The sequence below is a fragment of the Somniosus microcephalus genome, chromosome 2 (genome assembly GCF_052327205.1).
Source record: "Somniosus microcephalus isolate GS21.2 chromosome 2, FLI_Smic_1.0, whole genome shotgun sequence".
In the NCBI taxonomy this organism is placed as follows: domain Eukaryota; kingdom Metazoa; phylum Chordata; class Chondrichthyes; order Squaliformes; family Somniosidae; genus Somniosus; species Somniosus microcephalus.
In genome coordinates this window covers 55,018,456-55,038,729 of record NC_140988.1, presented here as the reverse complement: position 1 = coordinate 55,038,729, position 20,274 = coordinate 55,018,456, and the positions used below count along the sequence as shown (strand labels likewise).

At 43.5% G+C, this 20,274-nt stretch overlaps 1 protein-coding gene across 1 annotated transcript in view; it reads right to left on the bottom strand.

Annotated features, from left to right (window-relative positions):
• The window catches only part of ankrd50 (ankyrin repeat domain 50), a 170,309-nt gene extending 150,326 nt beyond the window's left edge, over positions 1-19,983 (bottom strand). The window contains exon 1 of the mRNA XM_086009535.1: positions 17,788-19,983. Coding sequence (XP_085865661.1) covers positions 17,788-18,248 — 461 coding nt within the window. The 5' untranslated portion in view covers positions 18,249-19,983. The remainder of the gene's footprint in view (positions 1-17,787) is intronic.
• Positions 19,984-20,274: the final 291 nt, after the last annotated feature.

Here is a 20,274-nt window from a genome sequence, read left to right as displayed (position 1 = left end):
AAAAACAACCGGTCACTTAGCCAATTTTGTATCCATGCTGCCACTGTCCCTTTTATTCCATGGGCTTCAACATGAAGGTCAGGGCAGCTAGGGATGGCAGGCTCCCTTCCATGAAGGCCATTAGTGAATCAGTTGGGCTTTTACAACAATCCGGCAGCTTTCATAATCATTTTTTCTGGTGCTAGCCCAGAAATTAACAAATTTATCGAATTCCATTTCACAACTTACCGTGCTGCGATTTCAACTCATGATCTCGGGATTTCTAGTCCAGTACCAACATTTAATCAGTTGGTCACACCACAGGTAAAGGCTGCACAGGCAGGAAGGAAATGGGTGATCGCCAGGCAGAGTAGTAGGCGCAGGCAGGTAGTGCAGGTAGTCCTCTGTGGCCACCCCCCTCTCAAAACAGATATACCGCTTTGGATATTGTTGGGGAGGATGGCTTATCGGGGGAAGGCAGCAGCAACCAACTTCCTGGCACCATGGGTGGTTCTGCTGCACGGGACGGGAGGAAAAAGAGCGGGAGAGCTATAGTGATAGGGGATTCTATTGTAAGGGGAATAGATAGGCGTTTCTGCAGCTGCAAACGAGACTCCAGGATGGTATGTTGCCTCCCTGGTGCAAGGGTCAAGGATGTCTCGGAGTGGCTGCAGGGCATTCTGGAGGGGGAGGGTGAACAGCCAGTTGTTGTGGTGCATATAGGTACCAACGATATAGGTAAAAAAATGGGATGTGGTCCTAAAAGCTGCATATAGGGAGTTAGAAGGTAAATTAAAAAATAGGGCCTCAAAAGGTAGTAATCTCAGGATTGCTACCAGTGCCATGTGCTAGTCAGAGTAGAAATAGAAGGATATTTCAGATGAATACATGGCTAGAAGAATGGTGCAAGGGGGAGGGATTCAAATTCCTGGGACATTGGAACCGGTTCTGGGGGAGGTGGGGCTAGTACAAACTGGATGGTTTGCACCTGGGCAGGACCAGGACCAATGTCCTAGGGGGAGTGTTTGCTAGTGCTGTTGGGGAGGGTTTAAACTAAAATGGCAGGGGGTTGGGAAACTGTGCAGGGAGACAGAGGAAAGGGAAGCAAGGATAGAAGCAAAAGACAGGAAGGAGGGAGCAAAAGTGGCAGGCAGAGAAGTCAAGAGTATAAATCAAACATGGCCGCAGTAAACAATAATTCTAAAAGGTCTAAGAGTGTTAAAAAAACAAGCCTGAAGGCTTTGTGTCTTAATGCGAGGAGCATTCGTAATAAGGTGGATGAATTAGCTGCGCAAATAGATGTAAACGGATATGATATAATTGGGATTACAGAGACATGGCTCCAGGGTGACCAAGGCTGGGAATTCAACGTCCAGGGGTATTCAATATTCAGGAAGGACAGGCAAAAAGGAAAAGGCAGTGGGGTAGCATTGCTGCTTAAAGAGGAGATTAACACAATAGTAAGGAAGGACATTAGCTTTGATGATGTGGAATCTGTATGGGTAGAGTTGAAAAATACCAAGGGGCAGAAAATGTTAGTGGGAGTAGTATACAGACCCCCAAACAGTAATGCTGAGGTTGGGATGGCATTAAACGGGAAATTAGAGATGCGTGCAATAAGGGCACAGCAGTTATCATGGGTGACTTTAATCTGCATATAGATTGGTCTAACCAAATTAGTAACAATACCATGGAAGAGGAATTCCTAGAGTGTATAAGGGATGATTTCCTGGACCAATATGTCGAGGAACCAACTAGAGATCAGGCCATCTTAGACTGGGTGTTATGTAATGAGAAAGGATTAATTAGTAATCTTGTTGTGAGAGGCCCCTTGGGGAGGAGTGATCATAATATGATAGAATTCTTCATTAAGATGGAGAGTGAAGTAGTTGATTCAGAGACTTGTGTACTGAATTTAAATAAAGAAAACTACGATGGTATGAGGCGTGAGTTGGCTAGGATGGATTGGGGAATGTTACTTAAAGGGTTGACGGTGAATAGGCAATGGCAAACATTTAAAGATCGCATGGATGAACTACAGAATTTGTTCATCCCTGTTTGGCATAAAAATAAAATGAAAAAGGTGACTCAACCGTGGCTAACAAGGGAAATTAGGGATAGCATAAAATCCAAGGAGAGGACATATAATTTGGCCAGAAAAAGCAGCAAACCTGAGGATTGGGAGCAGTTTAGGATTCAGCAAAGGAGGACAAAGGGATTAATTAAGAGGGGGGAAATAGAGTAGGAGAGAAAGCTTTCAGGGAATATAACAACTGATTGTAAAAGCTTCTATAGATATGTGAAGAGAAAAAGATTGGTAAAGTCAAGCGTAGGTCCCTTGCAGTCAGAATCAGGGGAATTTATAATGGGGAACAAAGACCAATTAAATACATATTTTGGTTCTGTCTTCGCAAAGGAGGACACAAATAAACTCCCAGAGATGTCGGGGAGTATAGGGTCTTATAAGAGGGAGGAACTGAATGAAATCAGTATTTGTAGGGAAATGGTGTTAGGGAAATTGACGGTATTGAAGGCCGATAAATCCCCAGGGCCTGATAATCTACATCCTAGGGTACTTAAGGAAGTGGCCCTAGAAATAGTAGATGCATTGCTGGTCATATTCCCAAATTCTATAGACTCGAACAGTTCCCATGGATTGGAGGGTAGCTAATGTAACCACACTATTTAAAAACGGTGGTAGAGAAAAAACAGGGAATTATAGCTTGACATCGGTAGTGGGGAAAATGCTAAAGTCCATTATAAAAGATGTAATAGCAGAGCACTTGGAAAACAGTGACCGGATCGGACAAAGTCAACATGGATTTACAAAAGGTAAATCGTGCTTGGCTAATCTACTGGAATTTTTTGAGGATGTAACTGGTAGAATAGATAAGGGAGAACCAGTGGATGTGGTGTATTTGGACTTTCAGAAGGCTTTCGATAAGGTCCCGCATAAGAGGCTAGCGTGCAAAGCTAAAACACATGGGATTGGATAGAAAACTGGTTGGCAGACAGGAAGCAAAGCGTTGGAATAAACGGGTCTTTTTCCGAGTGGAAGGCAGTGACTAGTGGGGTACCGCAGGGATCGGTGCTAGGACCCCAGTTATTCACAATATATATTAATGATCTGGACAAGGGAACTAGATGTAATATCTCCAAGTTTGCAGATGACACAAAGCTGGGTGGGCGTGTGTGCTGTGAGGAGGATGCAGAGAAACTCCAGTATGATTTGGACAGGTTCGGTGATTATGCTGCATCTGCCATGCATCTGCCCAATGTGGATAAATGCGAGGTTATCCACTTTGGTGGCAAAAACAGGAAGACAGATTATTATCTGAACAGCAATAGATTGGGAAAAGGGGAAGTGCAACGAGACCTGGGTGTCCTTGTGCACCAGTCGCTGAAGGTAAGCATGCAGGTTGCAGCAGGCGGCTAAGAAGGCAAATGGTATGCTGGCCTTCATAGCGAGAGGATTCGATAATAGGAGCAAGGATGTCTTGCTGCAGTTGTACAGGGCCTTGGTGAGACCACACCTTGAGTATTGTGTGCTGTTTTGGTCACCTTATCTGAGGATGTTCTTGCCATAGAGGGAGTGCAGTGAAGATTCACCAGACTGATACCTGGGATGGCAGGAATGATGTATGAAGAGAGATTGGGTTGATTAGGCTTATATTCGCTAAAGTTTAGAAGAATGAGAGGGGATCTCATTGAAACTTATAAAATTCTAACAGGACTAGACAGACTAGATGCAGGAAGGCTGTTCCCGATGGCAGGGGAGTCCAGAACCAGGGGTCCCAGTCCAAGGATAAGTGGTAAGCCATTTAGGACTGATATGAGGAGGAATTTCTTCACCCAGAGAGTGGTGAACCTGTGGAATTCTCTACCACAGAAGGCCGTAGAGGCCAATTCATTAAATATATTCAAGAAGGAGTTAGATATAATTCTTAAGGCTAAAGGGATCAAGGGATATGGGGAGAAAGCAAGGACAGGGTACTGGATTTAGATGATCAGCCATGATCTCATTAAATGGCGGAACAGGCTCGAGGGGCCGAATGGCCTACTCCTGCTTCTATCTTCTATGTTTCTATGTTACCTTTATAGGATGCAGGGAATTTTAAAAAAACCATGAAGGCAGGAACGATCAATGGGATAACATTAACTTGGGCATATGGATGTTTTATCTTTCACTGAAACGAACAACAAACAAATTACAAAAATGTATCCAGGAGATTGCCATCTTGGACACACTCAGATAAATCACGATTGCAGCAAACAAACTTTACTACAAAAATAGAAATTGAACTAGTGAATATATAGCGATTATAAAATTGTATTCACCAACGAGGAGAAATCAAAGAGTGACTATCTCACATGTGAGACAGCACAGCACTGTGCTACAGACTGGACTGATTACTGAAACATTCATTAATGAAAAGGTTAATGACAAACTAACTCAACAGCAGAATAAAACAAATGGTAACTGTAGCTGCGCAATAGTGGTAACGTATTGATCTATATGTTAACAAGAGTAATCTTTCTCTCTCTCCTGTTCTACTACACCCAACCTCCAATCAAAAAATCAGTAATAAGGGTTGCATACTGCAGCACACTTACCATCAATTCAGAAACCTTAGGGGGCAATTAAAGCACCATTTCTCAACAGTGTTTCCAGTATTTGCCCTCTAATTTTCTCCCCTTTTACCTTCACAAGTTTCAGAGGCACCACCATGCCTCAAATACTCTACCCAAGTGACTATTCTTCATGTGCAAGTCTAAACCGTGAACATCAGAAGGCCAAGCACAGCCGCAGCACCGCACCCCACCCCCCCCACCACCTGACATCCACAGAGATATGCATGCCAGAGAGTTATTGGAAGAAGCACCTTATTTTCTTCCTCCTTACCCCAAGGACTCTGGGACCAGTTGAAATGAACTAACAGCACAAACTGCAAGTCAAACCTGGAAGTTATGCTCAGAGACCTCATCTAAGTGGCCATTATGATGTCAGCATGCTATTCAGCCATACATTTTTTTTTATTTTTTAAAAGCCATACATCTTAACTGAGCCCAATTCTGATCTCACCCAACATTTGCATTTTCCTGTAGTAGTCACCAAACAGATATCAGGAACAGGAATCCAGCCTGCTTTTCCTCTCCCAAGTCTAGGAATACCCTGGCAAATTGGAACAACCCAACTGAGATCAGCTAACTCAGCGGGAGCCCAAACCCAGGATCGCCTGGACTCTATGGCTTAGTACTTCACCAAACAGTGCAGTTACCTACTAGACTAAGCCACTTTAACCAGTAAGGGTGCTACTGTACTATAATTTAAGAAAATCATTAGCTTCACACCGATAAAAAGACAACCACTTGTGACACAATTTTGCCTGACAAATGTTTTCCATCTGGGTTACATTTCTTATAATAGCTTAAAATTGCCTTTTAGGAATAATTCTGTATTATTTACATCTTAGAAGCAAACTGTAATACTGAATGGGAAAGGAAGAGAGTAAAAGATGCCAAAGATTTATTTTAATTAATAACAGTACTCAATCTGACATTTCTCAAATTAGTGAAGACATATTCAATGAAAAAACAAATGGTAAGATACAATATGCAGAGTCATGAGCTAAGCTTTGAAAGGTGATTTCCTTGTGATTAATGAACTAACAATGGATATTGATAAGATCATGACTGTCAGAACAAATTACATGTGATCAATAGGACCAAGCATGTTTATGTTTTGTGTCCTTTGGGATAGTAAAAATATATATTTGTTAAAAAGCTCATTACAGTGCAACAATACTTACCTTCTTCCCTTTCCTTTAGGCTCGCAGCAGTACTACTTACTATTATTCAGACAAAAGGGCAGGCAGACATGCTATTAAACATTAGCCAATGTTGCCCTGTAGCTAGAGGTAGAAGGTGAACTAATTTGGCCTTGGGGAACTCATTGTTGACCTTCCTCCTCTCTTGGTAATCTCCACTTCCTCCTCCCCTTGCCGAATATTACAGGTAAAATTGGGACTCATCTCATGTAAAATTGCAGTCATGAAGCAGCATCCTAACACCCAATACACTAGGCCATTGATCCATTCAGAACAGCATGGTTATTTTAAATATTGTTTTCTGTATCAATAAGTACCAGGTATAGGGCAGTAATTACTCTATCAGCAAAACACTGCCATCTGAACAACTATAATGCAAAAGAAAATCAAGCTATGTAGGAGATTCCTACGTATTGTGAACATGGATGGGTTGAGCAAGATGGAGCTACATATTCCAGGCCTTACCTGTAAAACAGCACATTGGCAGTGCCTACCTCACATGATGCGTTACCCCACTTGGTACAGGACGAGGCGAGTCTGGCTCACTTGCAATTATTTAAAAATAACTTTTTGGAAACGAAACCCCAGAAGGTGAAGGGTGCATCTACTCAAATAATAAAATGGGATAAATGTGTAGTATGACTGCGCATTTTTTAAATGAACATCCAGGATATATGGTTAGCTTTTTCGGGTACTTAGTGTAGTGATCCAACAATTTTTACTTAAGCTTAGAAAATCCCCCAATAAGGAGACAAGCTCAAGTTTTGAGCATTCCAATAATTTAGGCTGTTACTTACAAGGCTTCACAAACATTAGCTGCTGGTCACTTGTGCGGCCCTCGTAAAAACCTCCATTGTGTACTTTAAGCAAGCCTTGGTGTCAAGCCCTGAATAGAATACATCACTGGGTGACAGAGCATTGGTAATGCACTTTCACTCATGACAAGGAACAGAGTTCTTAAATTACAAATTCTAAGTGTATTCTGCTAACACTGTTGCCCAGAGCTAATTCTACTTTTTCTGTGGGCATCATAAATTGAATGGCAAAAGTCTCACAGACCCAATGCAAATCACTCAGATTTAATACAAACCTGAATGGTTAAATTAAAGTTCCATGTACACTTTCATTTCCCATCACAAACCGCTTTGGTCAGGGGACACCAATCAGAATATACTCCTCTGCAGCTCACGCAGATAGATCTGCAAATTCAATTCACATCATATGAAGCATTGCCTTATTTGCCCAATGTGCATGTTGGTTTTTAGTTGAAGCCAGTTGTGAACTTGTCCCAAATTGTACCATTAACATGAACCTCCTGCTTTGTAGTCCTAAACATGTCTAAAGGGAAGAGCTGGAATAATTTTTTACTCCAAAAATCTCCACCATTCACAGTGGGCAATTCCTGCAAGTTTGTGATTTTCAGGAATATAAAAGATTGCAGCTCTGAACCAAATATAAATCCTAAATGCAACTGAATACAGAGCTCCTGCTAGCTTGAATGGCAAATGGTCAAAATGGTATTTACACCGATTAATATTACATTTGAATGTCTGACATGTACATCGGTGGATACTGGAGAGTGATTGCAAAGCAATAATCTTATCAAGGAGTTCAGATGATGTCAAGTCAAGTATAAGCCCAAGCAGTTTAAGTCATCCAAAGGTCATAATTACATTAAAATTATTTTTTTTTACTTTTGCTTTCTGTCTCTTATCTCTCTCTCTCTCTTAATCCTATCTTTCTTTCCCTCTCTTTGTTTCGCTTTCTGCACATGATTGGGCATTGAATTAAATAGGCTAACTTAAACTCCCTGTCTCAGTAAGGATTTTTCAATCTGATTGGTTAACGAGACACACCCAGCAGGTCAGGCAGTTCTGATGAAAGGTCATTGACCTGAAACGCTAACTTTCTCTCACTCTCCACAGATGCTGCTGGGCCTGCTGAGTATTTCCAGCATTTTCAATTTTTATTTCAGATTTCCAGCATCTGCAGTATTTTGCTTTTGTAAGGAGACACACCATTGCTTGCCCTTTTCACACAGGTCCCATATCCCCTGTAGAGGGTGCCGCACTGTTTTGCCTCCCTAATTACAAGTTGCAGTGCAAAAGCCCACAAAAGGACTGTGGGCAAGTGTAATGAATGGCGAGTGCCAATTGTTCGAGGCTGACCACAAAATCCGGGCCAGCTTCCATGGCATTTCACACAGGAGAAACAGATGTCAAGTAAAAAATATTGAGGAGAGATAACCGAATGCATGTTTGAAAAGGGGTATGAAGAGACTTTAAAGGTGTGGATAGAAGTAGCAAAGTGGAAGGATTTAAGGGAGTATCAGGGAGCAGGGCTGATCTAACTGAAACTTCCATGTCCTTATGTTCAAACGAGAACATTTTTACTGCAAGGTTGATTTTCTTCATATAATCAGTTCCAGAGAAAGTCTGTGCTCAGTGCTGTACATTACAGTACATGCCGAGGCATGCTTCCCATGTAGGGGTCAAAGAGATAGTTAACCCTACATGGACTTCACAGGTTAAGACGGGAAATGTCAACATTCAAACCACACATTTTCTTCTTTAATGACATTTTAAACTGCGCCATAGTAGAAGGTGACACTTTTTATTTAATGAACTGGAATAAATACTACATACTCCGAAGAATCACATCTGTGCTAGTGGGCCTATAAAAATTATACTTTCAATTTGCATAATTAGATAAAAATGTACTTAAACAAAAAGATTTATAGCATCTTTGGAGTGTTTAATCAAAGAAAAGAGAGTGAACACACCAAACAGCTGATTTTTGGCACATTTGGACTGGTAACACTAGTTGACAAGTCTGCACAAATCACTCCTTTAGGAAAGCAAAATATTAACATACAAAAAAATGAAAGCTGATTATAGTGTACAGTAATTCCATTCAACATCTGTCTTACATTCTGAGAACGTGACAAAGGATAAACAAACCACACAACAATTCAATAGCATTCAACAATGTCAATCAAGGATTTCCAGAAAGTTATCAAGACAGTATATGCAGTGAGTGCTGTTTCCCTGTCAAATGCAGAAACAACTGAAATCACAATTGCTAAAAGGGCAAAACCTTTATCCGAATGTGTCTGGAAACACTGTTTCTTTACTGAGCACTCAGATATAACTCAAACATCACATGACCAAAGACACACAGCTGCTCTCCCTTTCCTGGCATAAAGACATCACCTCTTCAAATTAACTAGAAACCCCCAAGATATCATTTCCATTCAAACACATATTAAAATGATAACTTGGGGTTCTAGTTAAGTTCAAACATGTCAAAACATGGGCTAGTTTCATATTTCTAATGCCGGATAGGTGTTCTCTCAGTTGAGTGATTATTTATGAAGTTATGTTTTGTTCTGAATTCTTACTATTTTTGTGGTAGACAGGAGGAGAGAGATCACATTGCACTTCCATTAAGCATCATTAAACATAGCACCAAAACACAAATTAAATACTGAAGGCGTGTTGCCTCCATGAGTCTTCAGACCAGACCAGACGCAGCCGTTCCAAACATGCAGCTGATACGTTGTCATTTTGACCACCAGAGGAAAGTCTCAACTGCAGCAAATGCAAAAATCCCTTGCTTACAGCACCGACTTGGCAATACATATTCCAACATTGGCTTACATTCACTGTGAATAGCTTTTGGTTATAAGAAATCACTGGAAAAAGGTAAAACCGTGTTTGATGATATACAAAAATCATCTCAATCATTAGAAACAGAGTGAAAATAGCTCAGACAGTGAATCAGCAAAGTGGAAGCAATATTACAGAATCAATTAAAAATGTAATATCTATTGCAGTTGATGCAATTACATATTTGCATTTTGCTTAATATACTTACTGGTTAATTGCCTAACAAGGTAAATGACCAATCTACAAACTCTTCATTCAGAACTCTTAATGCTGAAACATTAGGTTGAAGCTCAAAACTTATTTAAAATCTACATCTTGTAGATTTATATTCCCTTTATGTTAGAGTTTTGAATGTAGAATTTGTAGTTTGGTCATTTGCTTGGTATGACAATTTACCAGTAAGTATATTAAGCAGAGTAGAAAGATGTAATTGCATCAGCTGCAATAGATATTACATTTCCTCGACTATTCCAACGCTCTCCTGGCCGGCTTCCCATCTTTCACCCTCCATAAACTCGAGCTCATCCAAAACTCTGCTGCCCGTACGTATCCCAACTCACACCAAGTCCAGGACATCCATCACCCCTGTGCTCGCTGACCTACATTGGTTTCCAGTCCAGCAACGCCTCGATTTTAAAATTCTCATCCTTGCTTTCAAATCAATCCATGGCCTCGCCACTCCCCATCTCTGTAACCTCCTCCAACCCTCAGAGATCTCTGCGCTCCTCCAGTTCTGGACTCTTGCACATCCCCGATTTTATTGCTCCACCATTGGCGGCCGTGCCTTCAGTTGCCTAGGCCCTAAGCTCTGGAACTCTCTTCCTAAACCTCTTTACCTCTCTCTTCTCCTTAAAATCTACCTCTTTGATCAAGCTTTTGGTCATCTGTTAATATCTCCTCGGTGTCAAATTTTGTTTGATAACAATCCCGTGAAGCACCTTGGGATGTTTTACTATGTTATAGGTGCTATATAACTGCAAGTAGTTGTTTGTTGTTTGAACCACTTCCCTGATACAAAAAGAAGCTCCTTGTGCTGTGGACCCACCTCCTTTATATTGTAGGGCAGATTTTACAGCACCAGTGCCAAACAAATGTGACTGCACAAATTCCATTTTTCTAACTCACAAGTTGGCCAACAGGACAATCACAGTGCTAACCTGTACAAACAGACTGAACATTATGAAAAGAAAAAATAACCATAAGTGCCAATTCCGTAACAAGAGTTGAAAAATGTCCATTATTTATTTTTAGGATAATAGCTCATGACCAGTCCTTAAAGAGACCTCAACGTTTTGTCTGTATCTAATTCGCACAAGAGTAATTACACCAGTTAGGGTGGGCAGGGTTTGTAGGCTAACCACAGAAGACCAACAAAATCCATGTTAGAACACGGAGGGCTTTCCATTGTGATAACAGATTTCACACATCTACACTGATCTGGTTATCTTCTTTGAAAAGCACCATGGAATCTTTTACATCCACCCAGACATGCAAATAGAGTCTGTTTAATGTCTCATCCGAAAACATTATTATTAATGTCCCCACATCATAAAACACAGATGTGAAAAAGATGATTGTTTTTCGATTATTATTTTTATTTTATTTTTTTAAAGTAGACTTTTTTTTAACCATTTTACATGTCAGAACTTTTCAGTGGACTCAAAAACTGGAATGGCCACTGTAAAACTGTGCGATAGATTGAGATAGGCTCAAAGATTCTCTCAATTTGATTTTGTGTGCAGCACAATATAATTTGACTGGCACTAAAGCACAAAGGCTTTCTCAGTTTTAGAAAACACATACTATCACACATTGCTGATTACTGCTGAATGCTGCATTCTAACATCAGAAAAATCATTTTAAGAGCCTGATGAATCTGGAACATAAAAAATGTGCTCATAAATTTGATATGAATTTGTTAATGTTATCCATTTTATCTTAAGCCACTTTGTTTGATTTTGTACTGCTAATTACTGTAGATTCTAATCTTCCTGTATGAATAATAAGCCAGATAAGAGAAATTGGTACGGAGTGTATTTAACTAGAATGGCACAAAGCCACCACACTTGACAATCTCAACAGCCTGCTATGACTGAGCACTTGGCTCTCAAGCAGAAGGTGACCAAATTCAAAATCTAGGGCTGCACAGTCAATTCATAACAAGGCTACTAAATCAAGGTCCATGATGCAGTGAAGGGAGGGAAGAAAGAGAAAGATACATAGCATCCTCTATAAAAGTTTACATTGGTGAAAGATTAAGTGTATATTTTGACACCATTAAAGTTACACTCTCTCTGCATTTACTGTGATACTGATGATAGGATCCTTATTGATGCTTTAGATTAAAGCCATTTCCTAACAGAATTGGATCCAGTTGATTCAAAATGTCTACATATTTTAAAGCATTGACCAATTTTTTTTTCTTCGTTCCTGGATTGTGGGCCTCGCTGGCAAGGCCAGCATTTATTGCCCATCCCTAGTTGCCCTCAAGAAGGTGGTGGTGAGTGGTCAGCTGTGGCTCAGTTGGTAGCACAATCACCTCCCACTCCAGGGACTTGAGCACATAAATCTAGGCCGACACTCCAGTGCAGTGCTGAGGGAGTGCTGCACTGTCGGAGGTGCCCTCTTTCAGATGAGATGTTAAACCAAGGTGGACATAAAAGATCCCATGGCACTATTTCAAAGAGGAGCAGGGCAGTTATCCCCGGTGTCCTGGCCAAAATTTATCCCTCAATTAACATCACTAAAACAGATTATCTGGTCATTATCACATTGCTGTTCATGGGAGCTTGCGGTGCACAAATTGGTTGCCACGTTTCCCACATTACAACAGTGACTCCACTTCAAAAGTACTTTATTGGCTGTAAAGCGCTTTGGGATATCCGGTGGTCGTGAAAGGCACTATATAAATGCAAGGCTTTCTTTCTTTTCTTGAATCGCTGCAGTTTGCGTGGTGAAGGTACTCCCACAGTGCTGTTAGGGAGGAAGTTCCAGGATTTTGACCCAGCGACGATGAAGGAACGACAGGTGACTAGGTGTGTGGATGAGGGTAATGCAGTGGATGTGGTTTACATGGATTTCAGTAAGGCTTTTGATAAAGTCCCGCATAGGAGACTGGTCAGGAAGGTAAGAGCCCATGGGATCCAGGGTGCCTTGGCACATTGGATCCAAAACTGGCTTAGTGGCAGAAGGCAGAGGGTGATGGTGGAAGGTTGTTTTTGTGACTGGAAGCCTGTGTTCGGTGGGGTACCGCAGGGACCGGTGCTGGGTCCCTTGCTGTTTGTGGTCTACATTAATGATTTGGATGTGAATGTAAAAGGTATGATCAGTAAGTTCACAGATGACACGAAAATTGGTGGGGTGGTAAATAGCGAGGAGGGAAGCCTCAGGCTACAGGACGATATAGATGGGTTGGTCAGATGGGCGGAACAGTGGCAAATGGAATTGAACCCTGAAAAGTGTGAGGTGATGCATTTTGGACAGACTAACAAGGCAAGGGAATACACAATGAATGGTAAGACCCTAGGAAAGACAGAGGATCAGAGGGACCTTGGTGTGCATGTACATAGATCCCTGAAGGCAGCAGAACAGGTGGATAAGGTGGTTAAAAAGGCATATGGGATACTTGCCTTCATTAACCGAGGCATAGAATATAAGAGCAGGGAGGTTATGACGGAGCTGTACAAAACACTGGTAAGGCCACAGCTGGAGTACTGTGTGCAGTTCTGGTCGCCACACTATAGGAAGGATGTGATTGCTTTGGAGAGGGTGCAGAGGAGATTTACCAGGATGTTACCTGGGCTGGAGCGCTTCAGCTATGAAGAAAGACTGGGCAGGCTGGGGTTGTTTTCCTTGGAGCAGAGAAGGCTGAGGGGGGACCTGATTGAGGTGTACAAAATTATGAGGGGCATAGATAGGGTAGATAGAAAGGAACTTTTCACCTTAGTAGAGGGGTCAATAACAAGGGGGCATAGATTCAAGGTAAGGGACAGGAGGTTTAGAGGGGATTTGAGGAAAAACTTTTTCACCCAGAGGGTGGTTGGAATCTGGAACTCACTGCCTGAAAGGGTGGTAGAGGCAGGAACCTTCACAACATTCAAGAAGCATTTGGATGAGCACTTGAAATGCCATAGCATACAAGGCTACAGACCAAATGCTGGAAAATGGGATTAGATTAGACAGGGCTTGATGGCCGGCGCAGATGCGATGGGCCAAAGGGCCTCATTCTGTGCTGTATAACTCTATGACTCTAAGTCAGGATAGTGTGAAACTTGGAGGTGTTCCCATGTGCCTGCTGCCCTTGTCCTTCTAGGTGGTAGAGGTTGCAGGTTTGGGAGAAGCTGCCGAAGAAGCCTTGGTGAGTTGCTATAGTGCATCCTGTAAATGGTACACACTGCAGACACGGTACGCCGGTGGTGGAGGGACTGAATGTTTATGGTGGTGGATGGGGTGCCAATCAAGTGGGCTGCTTTGTTATGGATGGTGTCAAGCTTCTTGAGTGTTGTTGGAGCTGTACTCATCCAGGCAAGTGGAGAGTATTCCATCACACTCCTGGCTTGTGCCTTGTAGATGGTGGAAAGGCTTTGGGGAGTCAGGTGGTGAGACACTCACCACAGAATACCCAGCCTCTGACCTGCTCTTGTTGCCACAGTATTTATGTGGCTGGTCCAGTTAAGTTTCTGGTTAATGGTGACCCCGCCCCCTCTCGCTTGTTGGACATAGTCATTGTCTGGCACTTCTGTGGCATGAATATTACCTGCCACTTATCAGCCCAAGCCTGGATATTGTCCAGGTCTTGCTGCATGCACGCATGGACTAATTCATTATCTGAGGAGTTACGAATGGCACTGTACACTGTGCAGTCATCAGCCAACATCCCCACTTCTGACCTGATGATGAAGGGAGGTCATTGATGAAGCAGCTGAAGATGGTTGGGCCTAGGACACTGCCCTGAGGAACTCCTGCAGCGATGTCCTTGGGCTGTGATGATTGACCTCCAACCACCACAACCATCTTCCTTTGTGCTAGGTATGACTCCAGCCAGTGGAGTATTTCCTCCCCCCCCCAGCCCCCTCCCCTGACTCCCATTGACTTCAGTTTTACTAGGGCACCTTGATGCCACACGCGGTCAAATGCTGCCTTGATGTCAAGGGCAGCCGCTCTCACCTCACCTCTGGAATTCAGCTCTTTCATCCATGTTTGGACCAAGGCTGTAATGAGGTCTGGAGCTGAATGGTCCTGGCGGAACCCAAACTGGGCATCAGTGAGCAGGTTATTGGTGAGTAAGTGCTGCTTGATAGCACTGTCGACGACACCTTGCATCACTTTGCTGATGATTGAGAGTAAACTGTTGGGGTGGTAATTGGCCGGATTGGATTTGTCCTGCTTTTTGTGGCCAGGACATACCTGGGCAGTTTTCCACATTGTTGGATAGATGCCAGTATTATAGCTGTACTGGAACAGGTTGGCTAGAGAAGTGGCTAGTTCTGGAGAACAAGTCTTCAGCATGACAGCCGGGATGTTGTCAGGGCCCACAGCCTTTGCTGTATCCAGTGTGCTCAGCCGTTTCTTGATATCACGTGGAGTGAATCGAATTGGCTGAAGACTGGCTTCTGTGGTGGTGGGGACCTCAGGAGGAGGCATGTGCATGGACAAATAATTATATGTTACATTTATGACTTGTTAATTTAACCATGACCTTCCCCGACATTGGAGCAAAAGTTTGCACAAGTCAGCAATATAGAAACTGCATTGCTGGTCCGCATGGCCTGCAGCCAGATTCACAACAGCAGACCAGACGACAAATGCTGTTGGCAGGAGCTATTTAACTTTGCTGCCAATGCTATTTTTTTTTTTTTTTTTTTTAGGGCTTTCAATGCCTCGGCCTGCACTTGTATTGTACTATAACGGTAGCATAAGCTTCTGGCACCCTGTTAAAAATTTCCATTTCAAACCAAGAATGTTTTAACAAGTCTTTCCTTTATCAGCAAGGCATTTAGCCAGAGCACCGCGACATCGTCCTTTCAGCAAACTGCTTGGGAATTCATCCACTGGCAAAATGTGCAGCAGTTTACTAGCCCCATTAACTCTCAAAATATATTTTCAAAATGTACACGACTATGCAAGATCCTAAATGTATGTGTCTGTAAGTACTTTATAGGTTAAAGGGTACTGTTATCCAAGGGAGTTTGTAAACTTTAACTGAACCCTATATAAAACAAATTGAAACAATGACATTTCTTCTGTAGTGATCCCATGAAATGGGAGTCAATAACTATCAGAACTGAGTCAGCCCATCTCAACTCAGGCTAAACCCTTGCATCTTCTGACAGTTACAGAATAATGCTCAGGTTCTGCACTAGTAGCTGTGCACAAGCGCCTTCTGGGATGGTGCATCAGACTCCAAATGTTATATTAGCAATATACACAGAAGTTTTCCAAAACATTTTAACAAAGTAGTAGCAAACTAGAAAAGTTTTTTTTTTGTAAACACACTTTTGATAGAGAAGGCGATACAAACAGAAAGAATATGGCCTCTTCAAAGAAACAGTAACTTCTCAGTCTTTTATAGGATGCAACATTCTCCTGATTTCTGCACTTTTCTCATACTTCGCCTGGTCATGTTTCTGGTAGTGCAGAGGTCAACCTTCTAAAGCTGCCAGAGCACATTTAACTGGTTAATTATGATCCGATGCTACCAGCTAGATCATTACAAGGGGGGTGTTGTCAATCCTATTTGCTTAGTCCTAAAGCTCAATAAAATCAGATTTGAATGTCAGCATCTACAATAACTTTCTATACAAGGAACACCTTATAAATTCATTAAAATAAATTATGGTTTTATAGTCATTTACAATACAGAAATAATGGCAACAACAGGATAAGAGATTCCCAGGAAAAAAATGGGGTGTGCAAAATACAATAGGTTTGAATTAATGTATTTGGTAGTTATCGCACAAGCACATAATGTCTTGGACTTGGGCTTTCCCCTCATCCCAGTTCAGCAAAATATTCTAGTCATTCCACATACATCGCTCACAAACTTCACTATATAATGATAATTCACAAGTTTGCTGGGAGTGTTGGAGAAAAAAAAAAGTGTGTCATCTTCACTCTTTAACTGATCAATACCAGAGCTGGTGGGTTTACTGGGGTGGCCAACAGAATAGACGGGCTCATAGGTGTCAGTGAACTGCTGCTGCTGTTCTTTTGTGAAGGACCAAATGCTGATGAGCATTGCAACTTATGACCATAAGAATAAAAGAACAGCAAAATGTCTCTGCTACCAGGAAGATATCTTTCTCTTTCACCAGATTTCTAGCAAGAAAAGCAGCAGTTAACACAAGAAAATCAGTCCAGTTGCTATGCTCCTCTTCATGGATGTCAACAATGGTGGAGAGGGCCAACCAAAAGGTGAACGAGTAAGAACTTCTATTGATTTTAGAATGAACATATTGAATGTCTAATCTACCTGAATTTAGGCAGTCTTGTAGGTCAGTTACACTTCACCCTTTGTCTCCATATGAAGCAGCTTTGCCTTTGCAATGACTAACTATGTGCTGCATTCACATGTGAACTCCCCCAAATCGAATTTAGACATTCATCATGACACCACCTCAAGAAAAAATAGTCTGATATCACTTTTACTTGCTGCAGCATAATTACAAGCAGCACAAATCAAACTTTTACAATGTAATTTTTAACTTTTTTGTTAGCATCGACTATCCAGTTAATTTTCATCGGTATTAAAATGTAATTCTTATCTGGATATTGCTGAACAGAGCATTTTCTTGTCAACAGATAGATTATTGTTAGATAAGGGTATCATCAAGGGATATAGACCAAAGGTGGGTCAATGGGTTTGAGGTACAGATCAGCCATGATCTAATTGAATGGCGGAACAGGTGCGGGGGGCTGAATGGCTTACTCCTGTTCCTATGTTCTAGTCAGAGCATGATGTGGAGCTGGCAGTACAACTTGAGATTGCCAGCCTATCATTGCCTGTCCAACACCGGCATTTATAGGTGGGAAACCTGTACCGAGAGCAAGCAGAACTAAAACCCCTTATCTGTTTAGTTTTTGTTTTTAAATTGACCCCTTTGGAATCAGCACAATATTTAAGAGTTATTTAGATACACGTGCCTTGTCAACCATTATGTAGTAACTCATGGGTATTATTTGTAATTGCATATGTAAATAATTATTAACCAGGATTAAAACAATCATCCATACATATACAGTACTAAATAGCGTACATTAAAAAAAATCAGACACCTTCATCAGGATACTGTTCATTTTTGACTATACTGTACCTTTTAAAGGCTTCCCCAGGATTCCTCTCACATTCGCCAGCCTGCAGCACGCTGTGGACGGCTGGTTCTCGCAGTTTCTCTTCATATTCCTGGACCAGGCTGCTGTTGCGAATCTGGGAGACGAGGCTTCGGATGAAGTTGCTAACACAGAGTGTGTCCGCGTCCTGGGCTTTACAGAAGTGAAAGGCGAGTGCCTGACGATGCAAACCCCGCTGCACCAGCTGCGGGCAGGTGGGCCAAACCAGTTCAGTGCACAGTGCTGTCTTACCGCTGCCAGGACCCCCAACGATCAGAATACCCCCGATACCTCCTGCGTTTTTCCCAGGGAGCCCCCCATTCCCACTGGGATTGGAGATCCCAAACGTTTTGCCACTGTTCTTTTCTTGAAGACAATGCTGGAGTTTATGGAAAACCCACTCCCTGCAGAAAAACCTCTTTCCTTGCAACAAACTCTGAGACATTTTTGCGTGCAGTGATGATCTTCTTTGTCTGCGACGTTATCTTTGTTTTATTGCATATGCACGAGAGAAGATTTGACAAATATATAAAAAACAGAAACAAGACCAAACTAAAAGCAGTACTGCCTGAGAATTAATGTTCTTCCGAGAAAGTCCACAATTTCTCGCTACTATTCTCTGCAATAAAGCACCTGCAGCGAAATTTGAGCCATTTTCTTTCGTGTTTTGTTTCCTCTTTGTTGGTTAAACAGTGACAAATCCAACTAGTATGTTTACTATTTGTTATATATTAGCCGTATAGTACCGAGTGATCGTTGGATACAATATCCATCCATTGTATCTTTTATTCTCTCGTTGCCTGGTCGTTTTCTTTGATCTTATTCTTCCACAGATCTAAAAATGATCAATATCCTCATCCTTCTCGTTACCACAGCCTTCATCGTAGCTCCATCCAGATGATTTCATCTGCAAACCTACTGCAGCTGTCCATGATCTTCTGGAGCCCTCCACATCGTAAATCCAGCGCAACAAAGCTTCTTCGGGAAGGAAACGAGGTTTCAATGGTGTAGGACTGGAATCCCCCCACTCACTGGCTAAGTGTTGCATTCAGGGTTCACATGATGAGTTAACCCCAGCAACAAACTGCAGGATCCCAGACCAAATGCTTCCCCCTTCTTCCGCTTGTTCCGTGTTACGCCAGGCAGACTGAGATCCTGGGGTCGGGATGAGGATTGTCTCACTGCAGCCTGTGTATATAAACACTAAGACCGCTCGGGGGGGGCTGTGTGAGAGAAGCAATCAACGTTTAAAAATAAAAGCTGCTGGGCAGACACTTGTCCTGAATTAACCTCGGTCTCTGCTCCCAGTGCCGGGCTGTTTCCGATCCTCTGCCCCACTCCCTGCTCCCAGTGCCGGGCTGTTTCTGATCCTCTGCCCCACTCCCTGCTCCCAGTGCCGGGCTGTCCCCGATCCTCTGCCCCACTCCCTGCTCCCAGTGCCGGGCTGTCCCCGATCCTCTGCCCCACTCCCTGCTCCCAGTGCCGGGCTGTCCCCGATCCTCTGCCCCACTCCCAGTGCCGGGCTGTCCCCGATCCTCTGCCCCACTCCCTGCTCCCAGTGCCGGGCAGTTTCTGATCCTCTGCCCCACTCCCTGCTCCCAGTGCCGGGCTGTCCCCGATCCTCTGCCCCACTCCCTGCTCCCAGTGCCGGGCTGTCCCCGATCCTCTGCCCCACTCCCTGCTCCCAGTGCCGGGCTGTCCCCGGATCCTCTGCCCCACTCCCTGCTCCCAGTGCCGGGCTGTCCCCGATCCTCTGCCCCACTCCCTGCTCCCAGTGCCGGGCTGTCCCCGATCCTCTGTCCCGCTCCCTGCTCCCAGTGCCGGGCTGTTTCCGATCCTCTGTCCCGCTCCCTGCTCTCACAGCTGGGACTGGGAGTCGTACCGCTCCCTCTTTAACTCTGTCTCGGTCTCTCCGCTCACTCTTCTTCCCTCTTCGCTGGAGCTAAATCTCCCCGGGCGAAATGTTCCCTTTAAACCGGCCAGCGGAAAGGTGGGTGGAGCAGTGCGGGCTCGGTGTGTCTGGCCAGCCCCGCGGCGCCTCTCGCTCTGCCGGAGGCGGTGACTGAGCCCCAGGCAGTGGCTCGCGCTCACTCTGCCTGCAGCTCGCGCTCCTAACGTCCGACTCTCGCGCGCGCTACCCGCATCTGTCTCGCACTCGCCCAACAGCCGTTCCACTCAGGCTGCGCGAGCAAGTGATCTCCCTCCCTCCCAACCACCCTGCTGCACTCTGGAACCTGTAGTCCTTCCCCTCCCCCAACACCTTGCTCAGGTACCTCAACCCAACCGTCCCTCCCGCACAACGGCGCCCGTCATGCTTTGCGCAGCACGGTCGCGCGGTGTTTTGTGGGAGTTGTTGTCCCACCCAATTGGCTTTGACAGGACTGCGAGAAATTGAGATTGAGATGGCGGGGCAGCGAGCTGGAAATAAACTACAACTCCCGGGGTGCACTGTCCCACCTTCTGGCGCCTGC